Source organism: Erinaceus europaeus, chromosome 16 (genome assembly GCF_950295315.1).
Source record: "Erinaceus europaeus chromosome 16, mEriEur2.1, whole genome shotgun sequence".
Lineage (NCBI taxonomy): Eukaryota > Metazoa > Chordata > Mammalia > Eulipotyphla > Erinaceidae > Erinaceus > Erinaceus europaeus.
Window position 1 is genome coordinate 19,239,051 of NC_080177.1, and position 18,356 is coordinate 19,257,406.

An 18,356-nucleotide genomic window follows, 5' to 3' on the forward strand; every position below is an offset into this window, starting at 1 on the left:
TACAAAATTGTCCAGTTAAATCTTTATTGTCATTATTTTAAAAACAATTTCACCATTAGATCCTTCAAAATCTAGTCCCCAAACTACACATGAAGAAAACCATTCAATTTCTTTGAGATTTGTTACCAAAAGTCCAAGAGAAATTATTATGTTTGATAACTTACCAGAACACTGTTATTAGCAACCAGCAATGCTTCAGCACCTGCTGTTTGTGCGATTTTGGCTTTTTCAAGAACATGACAGGTGCCCCACTGCACCACAACTGCTTTGTTTCTTATTCCTTCAGGAGGGATATCGGAAAGTTTGCACAGTGGTGTGGTAGTGAGATTCATCAAACTAAGGGAAGTCTGAAAAGGAGAATTTTTTCCCAAAATATTTATTTATTCATTTCTTTTCTTTTTTTTCATTTATTTTCACAGTCAGGAGAGAGAGTCAAAAGAACAGCTCAGATCTGACATGTAGTGGATGCTGGGGATAGTGGTGCTGGGGACTGAACCTGGGACCTCTGAACACTGCTTTTATAATGTTAAGTATCACGTTTCTCTCTAAATGCATTCAGTGACAAAGCAGCAATATCAATCAAATACAAGGTTCTTTTAAATAAAACATATTTTATGACAATTTGAGTTTTACTCACTGCATTTTAAAAAATTTTTTAAAAAATTTATTTTGGCTAGAGACAGAGAAATTGAGGGAAGGGAGAGACAGGGAAGGAGAAGGATGAAGCACTGCTTCGTAACTCTCCCCTCGCGCCCCCCTCATGTTTCCTCCCCCCAGGCAGGTGGGGACCAGGGGCTTGAACCCTGGTCCTTGTGCACTGTAATGTGTCTGCTCAACCAGGTGATCTAGCACCTGGCCCCTTACTCACTGCATTTTCTAGGGTGCGTGGGAGAGGCGACCAGTCGGGGTTGTAGAGCACGCAGTAGTCCTTAGATCGAGAGCTGTCATTTCCAGATGCATGTAGGATCGCCTCTTGAGCAGCTGTCTAGAATATAAACGACCATTTTCACACTGGGCACTGGGGATAATTTGGTTTGCTGACAACTAAGGCTTTTTTTTTAAAGCTTATTTGTTAAGTGAGAGAGGGTGAGGAAAATGACCAGAGTGCTGCTCAGTTCTGGCTTGAGATGGTGATTGCTACTGAACTTGTGGCCTCAGGCATGTAAGTTAGTGCTCTAACAGGTTCAGTCTATTTCTCTGACCTAACAACTGATCTCTTACGGACATCTGTGGTTAGAGGGCTTTCTAGTATATTCAGAGCTTCAGTGATTTATGTATCTAAGCAAGTATAGGAAATTAATAAAAATCTCATCAAGTTACAGATAAGGAGATTATGGAAAAGCAGAGTTTAATTTTTAGGGAGAGATTTTTTTTTTTTTTTTTAAACAGAGCACTGCTCAGCTCTGGCTTATGGTGGTATGGAGGGTTGAACCTAGGACTTTGGAGCCTCAGGCATGAGAGCTCTTTGCATATCCATTATGCTATCTACCCCTGGCCCCAAATTTAGTTTTTATTTAGTGATATACTTGCTAAATAATGGCCATGTGGATTCTGATAGCAGAGATAAACTAGTAAGTGAATTTTTTTTTGCATTATCTTTATTTATTTATTGGATAGAGATAGCCAGAAATTGAAAGGGAAGGGAGTGGCAGAGAGGGAGAGAGACAGAGTGACACCTGCAGCACTGCTTCACCACTTGTGAAGCATTCCCCCTGCAGGTGGGAACTGGAGGCTCGAACCTGGGTCTCTGAGCACTGTAACGTGTGTTCAACCAGGTGTGCCACCACCCAGCCTGTAAGTTAAATTCTTACCTGCAAAAACTATATTCAGATTATAACCAAAGCATACTTGTATATTATTCTTTACCCATGTGAGTCGACATAGCTGTTCAAAAATTCTCAACTGTTCAGCGGTTCTAACAGCCCTCACAATTATCTGACAAACTATTCTGTGGTTAAAATTGTAGATGATTTCACTGAACAACCATGACATGAACAGCCATGTTAGTAAGTTTTTTTGTTTGTTTGTTTTGTTTTCATTGTTGTTGTTTTTAATCTCAGATTTCTCATTTGTAAAACAGTGATGTTCAAATCCTGGAGTGGTGGTCACATGAACTGAAGTGGTATTCTGGCTTCTCCCTCTCTAACCCCATGTAAAACTCAGTCTGTTTATCTAATGGTAAACAAATAAGAATAAAAATTTTGGAAAAGCAGGTCTACAGGTGTCTATCTTTTTCTTCCTCTCTCTGTCTTCCCCTTCCCCTCCTCTCTCTATCTCTCTCTGTCCTATCCAACAACGACATCATCAACAACAACAATACTAACTAAAACAATAATAACGACAAGGGCAACAAAAGGGAAAATAAATAAATAAATAAATATTAAAAAAATTTAAAACAAATTCAATTTACTGACAATGATATCAAGGGCTCTGGAATTAAGAGACTTGGCAGAGAATGGCATTTTCACCACTTTACTGGCTTTATTACAAGTTATTTAACCTGTCTTAGGCTTCAATATCCTCAGCTTGGAGATAACAAATGCCATGCATAGAGTCATCATGAAGATTAAGTTAAATGATTCAGCTGCATTAAATATTAAGCTGTTAATAAATTATTACAGTTACTACTAACAATATACCTAGCACCCTGTCAAATACTTACATGATGCAGAATACAAGACCATTAGTGGTTGCTTAGTATCTGGTGGCATTTAGGGATATGAAGTAAGAGGTAAAGGGTAAGAAATTTCTTTTCTTTTCTTTTTTTAAATAATTCATTTTGAGAATAGTTTTAGAGTCAAAGCAGAGCAGAGTGGCAAGTAGAGACGAGTTCCTACATACTCCCTTACCATATATATGCACAGTCTGCCTGACTAGCTTACAATCCATGCACCTCCATCCACCAAGATCACAGTCTATATTTAAAGTTCACTCTTAGACCAGAAATAAGTCTTCACTCATACACGCAACTAATTTTAGACAAGGAGCCCTAGAACATTAAGTGGAAGAAGGAAAGTGTCTTCAACAAATGATGTTGGGAATGCTGGGTTAAATGTGCAGATGAATGAAACTGGACCATCACATATCCCCATGCACAAGTCAATTCCAAATGGGTCAAAGACATGGATTTCAGATCAGAAACTATCAAATACACAGAAGAAAATACTAGCAGAACACTTTATGATTTGTGCTTAGGAAATGTCTTCAAAGACTTAAGTTCAGGAAAACAAAAACAAAACTAAACCAAAGGGACTACATCAAATTTAAAAGCTTTTGTGTAGCAAAGAGAACCATCAATAAAACAAAAAGACTCTCTATATGATGGGAGATCTTCACATGCCACACATAACACAAAGGACTAATAACCAAAATGTATACAGAACTCAATAAATTCAAAAGCAACAAACAAACAAAAACAACTCCATTAAAAAATAAGGAGAGGACATGGACAGAATCCTCCCCAAAGAAGAGAGTCAGAGGGCCAACTGACATGGAATAAAGTTCAAAGTTGCTGATTATCACAGAAATATACATAAAGACAACAATGAGATACCACTTTATACCCATGAGAATGTCACACATTAAAAAGGACAGAAACAAGTGCTGGTAAAGGTGTGAAGGAAAAAAACAAACCAAAACATTTCTACACTGTTAGGAGGAATGTAAATAAGCCCAAGTGCTGTGGAAAACAGTCTGGAAGTTACTCAGTAGATCAGTAGAAAGGGACATTATCTTATGATCCAGAAATTTCTCTTGAGGATTTATCCAAAGGAAGCAAAAATACCTATCCAAAATGATCTATATACATTTTTATTCATAACAGCACAATTTGTAATAGCCCAAACTTGGAAGCAACCCAACAATAGATGAGTAAGAAAGTTGTGGTATATAAACACAATTGAATACTACTCCACCGTTTTACATGATGACGCCACACCCTTTGCCTCATCTTGGATGGAACTTTAAGGAATCCTGTTAAGTAAGATAAGCCAAAAAGAGAAGGACAAATACCAGATGATCTCACTTATAGCTGGAACTTAAAAACAAGGACAGAAAGGGAAAACACACAGGGAAACTTGGATTGGGTGTGATGTATTGTAGCAAAACAAAGGACTTTTGGGCAAGGAGGGGAAGAGGAAAGGTGGCTAGGGCACTGTGTTCCTGGTGTGTGATGGTGGAAAAGGAGCTAAGTTAGGGGTGGCAGTGTTTTCAGTTACCTATCATGGGAAGACGAGAAATTGTACCTATATGCTAACAACTGTAGTATAACCATTTGCCCCTCCCCAATAAAGTGATCAAAAAAGTACTTAAAATAATAATAATAATAAAAGAGGGATGAAGGAAACACAGAGACGGATAGGGTTGTAGATGGGTACTTAGAAGAGAAATTTAATTTTGAAGAGAAGCTTAGATATTGATTTAATTATTTTATTTTCTAGGGTGAATGTCTCATCCAGTGCAATGTTGGGACTACAACTCACATATTCTATTGAATGTCAGAGAAACAGTGAATTAATTGCTTCAAAGAGATGCTGTCCTTGCAGTGAAATAGCTTTTTATTAATAACAAAGATGGGATGACTTCCTGGTTCTTCCAAAATAATAATAATACTATGTATTCTCTGGATTTTAACACATGTGTGATGTCTTCATGGTTACACTCTCATACAGAATAGTATCACTGTCTTAAAACCCCTTTGCCTAGTGGGTTTCTTCTTGAGGAGATGAACTATGGTGATGGTTGCATTATCATCTGCTAATACATTAAGAACCATTTAACTGGGGCTGGGTGGTGGCGCACCTGGTTGAGCGCACATGTTATAATGCACAAGGACCCAGTTTGAGCCCCTGGTCCCCACCTGCAGGGGGAAAGCTTTGTGAGTGGTAAAGCAGGGTTGCAGGTGTCTTTCTGTCTCTTTCACTCTCTATCTCTTCCTTCTGCTCGATTTCTGACAGTCTCTATCCAATAAATAAATAAAGATAATAAAAAATAATTTAAAAAATTAACTGTACATTTTAAACGGGCAAATTGCATGATATGTGAATTATATTTAAGGAAAGATAACACTACAAGAACCCCCAAAGAAACACTAAGTAAGAAGTCATAGTATGGCCTGAGAGATTGCACAGTGGGTATAGCATAGGATTTACAAGTATAAATTCCTGAGCTCAATCTCTGGCATTGTATTTGCCAGGGTGGTGTCCTGGTTTCTATCTTTCTCTCTGTCTCAACAAAGTATCTCCCATCAATAGATAAATCTTGGGAGGAAAGAAAAACAAAAAGAAAAAAACAAGAAGTCATAGAAACCTCAAAAAGATAATCACAAAAAGAATGTGAAAATCGGGAGTCGGGCTGTAGCGCAGCGGGTTAAGGGCAGGTGGCGCAAAGCACAAGGACCGGCATAAGGATCCCGGTTCAAACCCAGGCTCCCCACCTGCAGGAGAGTCGCTTCACAGGTGGTGAAGCAGGTCTACAGGTGTCTATCTTTCTCTCCTCCTCTCTGTCGAATCCTCTCTCCATTTCTCTCTGTCCTATCCAACAACGACAACAACAATAATAACTACAACAATAAAACAACAAGGGCAACAAAAGGGAATAAATAAATAAAATAAATATTTAAAAAAAAAAAGAATGTGAAAATCAGAGTCCTAAGTTGGGAAGATAACATAATGGTTATACAAGAAGACTTTCAAGCTCGAGGCACCAAAGATCTCAGATTCATTCCCAAGCACCACTGTAAATCAAAGCTGAACAGTGCTCTGTTCACGCTCACTCTCTCTCTTTCTTTCTTTCTCTCTCTTTCTCATTCTCTCTCTCTCTCTCTCTCTCTCATTCTCTCTCTCTCTCTCTCCAGCCCTCATTCCTCTCAGGCACCATTCCAGATCTACTGAATCAGAAGACCAGAACATTTTATTTTTAACAAGCCCTTCTGAAGATTCTGAAGCCTGTTGAAAGTTTGAGACCAACTACTATGGGAACCGCTGTTCTCAAATTTTACTGTGCATACAAACCACTTGGTTACACATTAAATTTAGACTTTCTAGGTCTGGGAGGAGTGTGAGAGTCTGTAGTTCAAGCTTGCTCACAGGTGATACCAATGCTGCTGGGCTATGAACCACATCTTGAGTAGCAAGGTTAAGGTCACAGAAGACAACAAAGTAGGGGTAACCACGTGGACCAATTAAGTTGAGAAACAGAAAAGTGGACTTGGTCGATTGCACTAAAGAAAAGGGGTCCTGGTGCATGCTGGTGGAAAAGGACCTAAGTTAAGGGTGAGAGTGTTTCGTAGAAATTCATCATGAGGAGATGAGGCACTGTATCTTGAAAAGGTTAAGGAAAAAAAAGAACTACAAAGTGTCAGACTATGTGAGTGCCTGTATTTTCCAAGATACATGCTTCAACAGCTGGGTTTTTATTTTTTATTTTTAAATAAACTCTGACCTGGTTTATTTATTTATTTATTTATTTATCTCCAGGTTATTGCTGGGGCTTAATGCCTGTACTGCGAATCCACTGCTCCCGGAGGCTATTTTTTTCCTTTTGTTGTCCTTGTTGTTTATCCTTTTTATTATTATTGTTACTGCTGTCATTATCGTTGGATAGAAATGGAGAGAGGAGGGGAAGACAGAGAGGGGGAGAGAAAGATAGACACCTGCAGACCTGCTTCATCACTTGTGAAGCGACCCTCCTCACAGGTGGGGAGCCAGGGGCTTGAACCAGGATCCTTAAGCCGGTCCGTGCACTTAACCCACTGCACTACTGCCCAGCCCCCCTGACCTGGTCTTCTATGATGTCATACAACCTGTAAAAAAAAAACTTTTTCCATCTCAATCGGTAATGAAAAATAGTTTTAAAATACCTAGTAACTTATGAGAGAGAGAGAATCAGAACATCACTCTGGCACATGTAATGCTAGGGATTGAACTTGGGTCCTCATTCTTGAAAGTCCAACACCTTATCCACTGTGTCACCTCCTGGATAGCAATGAAAATATTCTTACTAAAATATTTTGAGGGGCTGAGGGGTGGCGCAACTGGTTGAGTACACATTACAGTGCACAAGGACATGGGTTCAAGTCCCTGGTCCCCACGTGCAGGGGGAAAGTTTTGCAAGTGGTGAAGCAGGGCTGAAGTTTTTTTTTTTTTTTCTCTCTCTCTTTCTTTGTCTCTCCCTAACCTCTTGGTTTCTGTTTCTATCCAATAAAGATAATTCTAAAAAATTAAAAGTTTAAAACAAAAATGTTTGAAACAAGAACTTGAATGATTATAGAAATAATTTCATTTTACAGTTCAAAGAGGTCAAAGTTATCATAAGGATGTACTCTCAGGAGCCAGGATTACAAGTGAACTTGCCAAAACACAGACAGGCAGTCTTTTAACTCTATCACTTAAAGTTCATTCACAGTCAGATCTGAACCCACATCTTATTGCCCATTCTTCACCCTCCAGGCTTAATACTGGTCGAATATATTTCTGCATTCATCGTTAACTTCCTCTCCTCCACGATGCTGCTATGGGTCTTCCTCCTACCACCACTCAAATTCCTCCAAAATCCACTAAATTCTACATTCTAAATATTCCATACTCAAAGTCTTTTCCTTGTACTCTCACAAATACCCCAATTCACATCACGTTGGGGAAACAGCCAAAGGACATAAAAACAGTAAGTTGGACATACACATGCACCCCTATGTTCATAGCTCCATTATTCACAATAGCCAAGAAGTGGAAGCAACCTAGGTATTGGTCCATGGATGGTCCATAAAGATGTTATGAGACACCCACACCTATGGACATCTAATCTTTGACAAAGGGGCCCAGACTATTACATGGGGAAAGCAAAGTCTCTTCAACAAATGGTGTTGGAAACAATGGGTTGAAACATGCAGAAGAATGAAACTGAATCACTGTATTTCACCAAATACAAAAGTAAATTCCAAGTGGATCAAGGACTTGGATGTTAGACCACAAACTATCAGATACTTAGAGGAAAATATTGGCAGAACTCTTTTCCGCATAAATTTTAAAGACATTTTCAATGAAACTAATCCAATTACAAAGAAGACTAAGGCAAGCATAAACCTATGGGACTACATCAAATTAAAAAGCTTCTTCACAGCAAAAGAAACCACTACCCAAACCAAGAGACCCCTCACAGAATGGGAGAAGATCTTTACATGCCAAACATCAGATAAGAGTTTAATAACCAACATATATAAAGAGCTTGCCAAACTCAACAACAAGACAACAAATAACCCCATCCAAAAATGGGGGGAGGACTTGGACAGAATATTCACTACAGAAGAGATCCAAAAGGCTGAGAAACACATAAAAAATGCTCCAAGTCTCTGATTGTCAGAGAAATGCCAATCAAGACAACAATGAGATATCACTTCACTCCTGTGAGAATGTTATACATCAGAAAAGGTAACAGTAGCAAATGCTGGAGAGGGTGTGGGGTCAAAGGAACCCTCCTACACTGCTGGTGGGAATGTCAATTGGTCCAGCCTCTGTGGAGAACAGTCTGGAGAACTCTCAGAAGGCTAGAAATGGACCTACCCTATGACCCTGCAATTCCTCTCCTGGGGATATATCCTAAGGAACCCAACACATCCATCCAAAAAGATCTGTGTACACATATGTTCTTGGCAGCACAATTTGTAATAGCCAAAACCTGGAAGCAACCCAGGTGTCCAGCAACAGATGAATGGCTGAGCAAGTTGTGGTCTATATACACAATGGAATACTACTCAGCTGTAAAAAATGGTGACTTCACCGTTTTCAGCCGATCTTGGATGGACCTTGAAAAATTCATGTTGAGTGAAATAAGTCAGAAACAGAAGGATGAATATGGGATGATGTCACTCTCAGGCCGAAGTTGAAAAACAAGATCAGAAACGAAAACACAAGTAGAACCTGAAATGGAATTGGCGTATTGCACCAAAGTAAAAGACTCTGGGGTGGGGGTGGGTGGGGAGAATACAGGTCCATGAAGGATGATAAAAGACATAGAGGGGGTTGTATTGTTAAATGGGAAACTGGGGAATGTTATGCATGTACAAACTATTGTATTTACTGTTGAATGTAAAACATTAATTCCCCAATAAATAAATAAATAAAAAAGATGTTATGAGACAGGGGCTAGGTGGTAACATACCCAGGGGAGAGCACACATTACCATGTGTGAGGACCCAAGTGCAAGGTCTTGGCCCCCACCTGCAAGGAGGGAAACTTCAAAATAGTGAAGCAGTGCTGTAGGTGTCTCTCCTCTGCCTATATCTCTCTTCTTTTTCTGCCTTACCATCTATCAAAATAAAAATGGAAGGAGGAATAGGAGGAAAAGGAGGAGGAGTAAGAGGAAGGGGAGAAAAATAGGAGGAGGAGGAGGAGTGGGAGGAGGAGGAAAAAGGTCACCAGGAACAGTAGTGTTGTTGTATAGGCACTAAGCCCCGGTAATAACTATGGTAGCAAAACTAAAGTTATGGATATACATTTAACGGAATACTACTCAGCAATTTTAAAAGATGATACTGTGTCCTTCAGGATAAAATGGATGGAACTAGGGATGATTATGCTAAGTGAAGTATGAAGAAAATGGAACATCTATGGAACAGTTCCCTTCAAATGTGGAATATAGATACTGAAACACATAGACTTGTTAAAGAAAAAAAAAAGTAATCAAACTGTCTAACATTTTGTGAGAACTAGGATAGGATGGATATGTAAGGGCAGAACTTTGGTGGTAGGCACGTGTGGAACTACACCCCTCTAATCTTACAATCTTGTAAGCCATTATTAAATCACTATTAGAAATTATATTTAAAAAGGAAATACCTCCAATTCTAGGACTCCAGAAGATCATGGAAATCTTTGTCATATGACACATTATCCATCACTAGTCCTGGATTTAGGGTCCTCCAGCACTATTAAATCGTCTGTCCCACACAATGCCTTATCATACGCATCTGACTTGGTTCGCACATGCCAGTGAGGCAGCTAATTGGCCCATAATGTGAAGAAGGCTTTCCTTTCCTTTTTTTTTTTTTTTTTTTTACACCAGAGCACTGCTCAGCTATGGCATATAGCAGTGTGAGGGATTGAATTTGGGACTCTGGAGCCTTGGGCATGAAAGTCTTTCTGCATAACCATTATGCTATCTACCCCCACCCCTCTTTTGCTTTTTTCGGGGGGAGGGCACTAGGGTTATAGCTATACAGTAAACTCACTGTTCCCCATGGTCTTATTTTTTCTTCCCTTTTTTCTTTTTGTTGATGGAGAAAGAGACTGAGAGGAAAGAGGGAGATAGAGAGGGAGAGAGAAAGAGACAACAGCAGACTTGCTTCTCCACTTGTGAAGTTTTCCCCCTGCAGATGGGGACTAGGGCTTCAACCCAGGTCCTGGTGAATGGTGCAGCGTGTGCTCAGATGGGTGTGCCACCACCTGGCCCTGTCTGCTTTCTCACCCCAACCGACACCATAAAGCTTCATGAGATGCCTGCGCAAGAAAATCCTAATGTAGTTTGTCCAGATCATTTGGCTTCAATCACATTTCATCCATGTCATAAATTAAAGAATATTGGTTCTATCTTACTGTGGCAGTTGCCTATTCATTTGACCATCTCTCTCCTTTCCCTCCTTCCCTCCCTTCCCTTTCTTTTATTTGATAGTACAGATAAAAATTGAGAGGGGCAGGGAAGACAGAGAGGGAGAGAGAAAAAGAGAGACACCAGCAGACCTGTCTCACCACTGGTGAAGGGTCCCCCTTATGGTGAGGAGTGAAGGTTCAAACCCAGGTCCTCAGGCCTGGTGATGTGTGAGCTTAACCAGGTGTGCGACCACGCAGTCCCCAGCCGTCTCCCGCCTAACTAGCTTTCTCCATGGCAAGAGTCAAAAGATCAAGGGAAGGAAGGGGGACTTGAGAAATAACAAATGGGGCTGGGGAGACAGCATAATGATTATGCAAAAGACTTTTAGGTCTGAGGCTGAGGTCCCAGATTCAATCCCAGTTCCATTATAAGCCAGAGCTGAACAGTCTCTCTCTTTTCTCTCTCCCTCTTTCTTGCTCCCTATATCCCTCTTATTCAAATAAATATACAATATTACCAAAAGAAAGAATAACTGGAATGGTGTGTGCAACGCTCACATCTTATTTCATCTGAGTACTTTTACTGAGTCAATCTTACACTGACCTTCATGTACCTGTCTCTTGGGACTATATCCTTATGGTCTGCGCTCCTGACTCTTGCCAGCTGTAACCAGGAGCAATTGCGTTCCTGGCCTCTGTCCCAGCAGTCTTTTAATGCTGACTCATCAACCCAGTATTATCTTACGGGCCTGGTCTACTGCCCAAGCTAAGAGTAAGTTAGTAGATTCTTCTTTGACTTTGGTCCACAGCTTCAGATTGTCTTCTGCTCTTATTTCTCCTTCAGAAAGTATCTTCCAGCATTGTCTCTATTTTCCAAATTGAAGTCATAATATTCCTTTTTTTTTTTTTAAACAAAAAAAAAGGAACCTCTCAAGCATGAGGTCCTGTGTTCAATCTCCAGCATCACTGGAGTGATATCTGGTTCTTTCTCTCTCTCCTCCTTTCTCATTAATAAATAAGTAAATAAAATCTTAAAAAAAAAAATTCTTGGGCTAGGGAAACAGCATAATGGTTATGCAACAGACTTCCAAGCTTGAGGCTCTGAGTACCCAGGTTCAATCCATGTTATCACCATAAGCCAAAACTCAGCAGTGCCCTGGGCTATGTCTTTCAAATAGAAATAAATAATAGTTCCGCTTCCCCAGAGCCCCAACCTACTGGGGAAAGAGAGAGGCAGTAGTATGGGAGTATGGATCGACCAGTCAACGCCCATCTTCAGCGGGGAAGTAATTACAGAAGCCAGACCCTGCACCTTCTGCACCCCACAATGCCCTTGGGTCCATACTCCCAGAGGGATAAAGAATGGGAAGGCTATCGGGGGAGGGGATGGCATATGGAGATCTGGTGGTGGGAATTGTGTAGAGTTGTACCCCTCTTATCCTATGGTTTTGTTAATGTCTCCTTTTTTAAATAAATTTTAAAAAAAATTAAAAAAGAAATAAATAATAGTAATAATAGTAACAAAAGAAATTATCTAGCTAAAAGAAAAGTATCTAACATACAGCCCCCCTGTGCCCTGTATCCAAGCCAGGACTCTTAACATTTCACTTGTTGACGATTAAGGTCTCCAGGCCTAGAGAATGAGCTCACTGGGTAGGGACCTCACGTTAACCGACTACGCACTGGAGCTCCATGGGTAGGGAGCTTGTATTGCCAGGCACACAGCCCAGGTTCCAGCCCTGGCAGCACAGGGCAGATGCTAGGGTACCTGTGGAATCTGGTGCTGTCGTGGCTCTTCCCTCTTCTCTTTTTCTAAGTGAAAATATGGCCTAAAATGGTGAAACTGCATATACACAAGGCTCCACCCACCAAAAAAAGTGAGCATTGAATAATGCAGTGTTAACCTTTACCCATGTTTATATTTAATTCTCTCTCCCGCTCCCTCTCCCTCTCCCTCTCTTTCTCTACCAAAGCACTGCTCAGCTCTGGCTTATGGTGGTGCGGGGGATTGAACCTGGGACCTTGTAGCCTCAGGCATGAGAATCTGTTTGCATAACCATTATGTTATCTACCCCCACCCTATATTTAATTCCCTTAAGATGTTCTCATAGGGGGTAGAGAGGGTGTTGGGGTCCTGGTTTATGACTGTAAGTAAGGATTGAAATTGGGGGTGAAATATTTTGCAGATGCCTACCAGGAGGAGATGAGAAACCATACCCATGTGCCAACAACTATAAACTGTTAACTCCTTATAAAATGATTTTTTAAAGCATCCTAACACATTAGTCAAGTGCATTGGATCGACCTTCTCGTGGTGCATCCCGTGAGTACCCATTCATTGGGGAAACTGACGATCCTTCCTAGCCGACTGAATCCACATGGATCCCAGTCACTTTCAAAGCCAGCGACAGGCAGCTCCTGACAGCTTTCAACCTGACCTGTTGACTGGCTACGGAAGAAGGGCAAATGCTAGAAGAAGAAGTCAAGTGTAGTTCTTTTGTCTGAGATCATACTTAGTGAAGTGTGTAGCAACGGGAAAAATAGTATCATTTATTTAGAGGAAAACAGCGCTGCTTGGGCACATCCAATGCTATCACCACCTCATATTTGCCAGTCCAGTGCTCTAGCCACTCTGACACCTCCCAGATCACTCTGAGTAGCAGCTTTTAAAACAGTTTATCACATAGGAGAGACAGTCACATAAGACAGAAAGAAAAATGAAAATGAGAAGCCAGAGCACTACTCTGGTAAATGAGCTGCCAGGGATGGAACCAGGATCCTCAGGCATGCAAGTCTGAGCTCTCGTATTCTGAAACTGGGAACTGCTGCCCAAGTCTGAACTCTGGCTATGCTAGCACACTGCAGAGTGATTCTCATCTCTTGAGAAAATTCCTAGGAGGACCTTAGAAATCTCTAAAAGACTGGCAAGTTGCACTGCTGCTTATCATGCAAGTTTATAGTAATATATTCTGTGGACTAATATCAGAGCATCACCTGGAAACTTGTAGAATACAAAGTCCCAGGGGGCCACCGGTGGTGCAGTGATAGAATGTTGGACTCTCCATGAGTTTGAGGCTCAGTATTACATGTGCTAGAGTGATGCTCTGGTTCTTTATTTCTGCTCTCCTCTTTCTCATCAATCAATCAACAAATATATCTTAAAACAAACAAACAAATAAAACAACAACAAAGCCCTGGAACCCTTTCAGTGGTATACCTGTTTAAGTGTTTTGTGTTACAGGGCACAAGGACCCTGGTTTTAATCCCTGGCCCCCACCTGCAAGAGGAAAGTTTCATAAGTGGTGAAGCAGTACTGCAGATGTCTCTCTGTCTCTCCCCTTCTTTATCTTCCCCACCCTTCTCAATTTCTATCTCTATCCAATAATAAGCAAATAAAATAAAAAACACTGACATGCAATAGTTAAGAGACTCCTGTAGCCAGGGGAATAGCTCAACTGGTAGAGAATACCAGTTCCCAATTTCACTCTTAAGTCCCCTCATAGTTCTTTATTTAAAAAAAATTATTTATTCTCTTTTGTTGCCCTTACTGTTTTATTGTTGTAGTTATTGATGTTGCCGTTGTTGGGTAGGACAGAAAATGGAGAGAAGACAGAGAGGGGGAGATAAAGATAGACACCTGCAGACCTGCTTCACTGCTTGTAAAATGACTCCCCTGCAGGTGGGGAGTCGGGGGCTCGAATCAGGATCCTTACGCTTTGCACCATCTGTGCTTAATCTGCTGCGCTACTGCCTGACTTCCACCTTCATAGTTCTTTAGTCTGTGCATCACTGGCTAACAGCATCCCCACCCACCTCCACCAGGTCCAGTTCAAGTCATTTCTGTTGGTATCCATCAGATAAACTTAATCCCTCAATTTCAAAGGCAATGTGTAAATGCAATTCTCTTTCAATTAACCCTGTGGAATTTTCATTAAAATCTATCCTACTTTTCAGACACCAAATATGAGGGCCAGTGTGTGTGTGTGTGTGTGTGTGTGTGTGTGTGTGTAATGGAGGGCAGATTTTATTAAACAACAAAATTTATTTATAATGAGAACTAGCACTTTAAAAATCTCTTATTTCAAAGCCAGAGCTATAAAGTTGTCATGGAGCGGCTGAATGGTTAACATAGCAGTCTCCTATTAATTAAGCTTACACCATAGCATGATACGATGTTCCCTCTTTCTTTATAAATCCCTTTCTCTTTCCACAGGAGTTTTAAGTCAAAAGCAATATGGTATGAATGTTAAGAGCAGTCTTTATGGAAAGGCAGAGTTGAAGCTGTATCTCATTGGCATCCATTCCAAAGTCATTCCTAAATACCTTTCTCATCACTCACTATTACAGACTCTTAGCTCAGACTGTGGTAACAAAATGCTACACACAGAGTGACTTAAACAACAAGCACTTATTTTCACAGTCTGGAGGTTAGCAGTCTAAGGTGAAAGTACCTGCTTGGTAGGTTTGGGGTATGGTCTTCCTGCCTAGCATGTGGGTACCTAACTTCTGTGTCCTCATATGGTAGGGAGAGAACAAGGCACCAGTGTGATAAAGAAGGCCTCAAACCCATAATCTCACTTAAGCTTACTTATCTCCCAACAGCCCAATCTGTGACTACTACCTACCACACTGGAGGTGGAGTGGGGAAGGAGATAGAACTTCAAAATAAGGAGGGAGTGGAGTGGGGTTCAATCCACAGATTACTCCCCACCCCCATTTAAGTATTTCTCAGTGCAAAACACACTATCCCAACACCCTTCGAAGTCCTAACTCATTCTAGCATCAACTCTAAAGTCTCATCTAAATACCCAGTGGCTGGGGAGGCAACTGACAGGCACAGAACATTGCTTACATGTGCTTATATGTTACAGCCCCAGGTTCAATCCTTGATGCTGTGTCATATACCACAGTGATGCCCTATTCTCTCTCCCTCCCTCTTTCTGTCTCCCTCTCCGGCCCCCAACAAATAAGTAAATCTTCAAATGACATCTAAGTCAGATATGGATGAGGCTCTAGACAGAATTCACCTTGAGGCAAATTCCCCTCCAGCTGTGAGCCTGTGAAACCAGACAAGTCATGTGCTTCCAAAATACAGTGGAGGTTTGCGTAGATATGACAATTCCACTCCAAAAGAGAGGAATCAGAACAAAGAGAGGGTGAGGGGACCCAGTGAAGTTCTGAACCTAGCAAGACAACATCTAGTTCCCACTGTGAATGGTTAATGGTTATGGGCCCTCATGTTGTCCTGTGTCCCCTTCAAACTGGCAGCTCACTACAAGCCAGGGCTTGAGAAAGGACCCATCTGCCTTTGGCTACAAAGTTGCGACATTCATCCTTGGAAGTGGAAAAGGTAAACATAAAGACAAAGAAACATCAAGTTCCAAGCCCACATCCTTACTTGATGCTGTAAGAGGTGGAGGCTGGTTTTCAGCCTTGCTCAGGTATGGTCCTTGGTTGAGGGCAGTCAGCCAGCAGTGCTGCACCAGAACAGCACACAAAAAGCAGACTCAGGGAAGGGGGCTCGTTCTAGTGACCCACACAACGACCTGAGAGAGCCTTATTTACGTACTGAGTAGAGACAGAGAGAAAGAAAGGAAAACACCTGCAGTACTTCTTTGCCGTTCATGAAGCTTCTCTCCTGCAGGTGAGGATTGCGGGCTTGAACCTGACTCCTTGCACACATATACTCTACTGGGTGTGCCACTGCTCAGCTGAGAGAAAGCCTTAGTTCAGTGGTCCTAGATAGTCTACCAAAATAAAGCAACTGCATTTAGTGGTCTGAGAGGTGGCACAGTGGATAAAGTGTTGGACTCTCAAGCATGAGGTCCTGAGTTCAATCCCCAGCAGCACATGTACCAGAGTAATGTCTGGTTCTTTCTCTCCTCCTAGCCCTCTCATTAATAAAATAATAATAATAATAATAATAATAATAACTGTGTTTAACAAAGTATACAAAGTGGGCTCCTATTCTGCTGTCAACTTTTCAATAGGGTTTTGATGGGGGGAAAGGAAAGAATCCTCTTTGTCCCACCTTCTAGGCCCGCTGGTGGGAACATCACTCCCACGGACCTGTGCGGTCTAGTCCCCAAAGTCCTGACAGAGGAGAGGAGGTTACTGAAGCGGCAGATGTGGCCTCATAACCCCTCAACTACCTCTGGAGTCATTTCTCTTTCTTTCATTACTCTATCCTGTCAAACCCAAGAAGTCCAAAAGCCATTCTTCATTTTGTTCTCTCCCTGTCCTCTTCAAACAGGTAGTGTTTCATTTTCACTGTCCTGTAAGCTTTTTACCACATGGCTCTTTAGTCATACTTCTGTTTTTTTCAGAGCAAGTATTCTAGGTATTTTTTTGCAATTCGGGTAGGCTGAGAATCTCTTCCAGTGCTGGCTCTTTCTGCTTAACAATTTCTTCTTCAAACCATTTCTCTCCTTTCGAATTATGCTACAGTCAGGAGGCACTACACTGATTCAACAGTTCCACCCTTCCTTCAGTTTCCAGTAACAGGTTCATCACCAAACTCACACTTAACCTCCACTTACCTAATCTGCTGGGTGTTTGGAGAAAACAAAAGCACTAGTTTAAGAAGATACGTATTACTGTATTCACCACAGTCAAGATAATGGAAACAACAAAAATAACCACCAAGAGATGAACAGATAGATAAACAAGTAGCATTCATTGAGGCTACCACTTCATGTCTGCACTACTGTCCTATAAGTGGTCTACCACTGGCTGATCGGTACTGTGTGGCTGTATCCACACAATGAAGGGTTATTTTGCCATTTGCAACAACATGGATATAAAATCTTGAAGATACATGGATGCATGCTAAGTGAGAAAAGTTAGCCGGAAAAAATAAATACTATATAATTTCACTCACATGTGTAACAGAATCGAAACAACTGAACATTAACAAGAAGAAGACCCTCAGAGAGGGAATTCCAGAGGCATGACCATGAAGTAGGAATCGCCAAAAGATTGATCCCATGATCAACTATCGAAAGTTTATAAAGCAATGGAAAATCACCCAAAATTTCACCAAATTACAACTGGGAATTCTGAAGAAATTCTCTTAGCCACAAGCACTAAATCTGTCCAAGCAGAAAACGCTGTAACATCTGTACTGCCCCCTCAAACCCCCAAGACATATATACAACATAGCCACAGTGCCACCTGCTGGTTGAACAACAGAAGTCAAGCTTAAGCACAAGCTCAGAAACAACTAAATCATGGAAGAAAATACAAATAATCAAATACACAAGGACCTGGAAAAAAATGAAATAGCAGAAATAGCATTCAGAAAACTCATTATGACGGCAATTCAAGAATCTAAACATACAGAAACAAATTCAAGAACTGAGAGACGATTTTATCAAAGAGTTACAAAATGTACACACACACACACACACACACCTTAACCCTCAGAATAGAGCTACAGGTTGTGAAGGACACTTTCAATTGAGTTAAGGTGCATGCAGCTGGCCTAGAAAGTATATTAAATCAGGCTGGCAAAAGAACAAGGCTAGAAGATACAACCAATACACTCTGAGTTACAGAGGGAAGGCTTAGAGAAAACTGAGCAATTCCCCATGTAGTAATAGACTTTATCAGAAAAACAAATGTGGTACTGGGATCCCTGAGGACAATGAGGGGAAAAAACAGAGAATATGTTCGGAAGAAATCATAACAGAAATACTTCCACACCTGTGCAATGTTAAAAACAAGACATCCAGAAAGCTCAACACTCAAGTTCCTTATAATCCAAAATAGCCC

At 41.0% G+C, this 18,356-nt stretch overlaps 1 protein-coding gene across 2 annotated transcripts in view; it reads right to left on the reverse strand.

Annotated features, from left to right (window-relative positions):
* Positions 1–18,356, reverse strand: part of SPPL2A (signal peptide peptidase like 2A) — an 86,213-nt gene that overhangs the window by 52,830 nt on the left and 15,027 nt on the right. For both annotated transcript variants that reach the window (XM_060174659.1, XM_060174660.1), the window contains exons 2-3: positions 869–985; positions 165–347 (exon numbers count right to left, since the gene is read on the reverse strand). In XM_060174659.1, the coding sequence (XP_060030642.1) occupies positions 165–347; positions 869–985 (300 nt within the window). The remainder of the gene's footprint in view (positions 1–164; positions 348–868; positions 986–18,356) is intronic.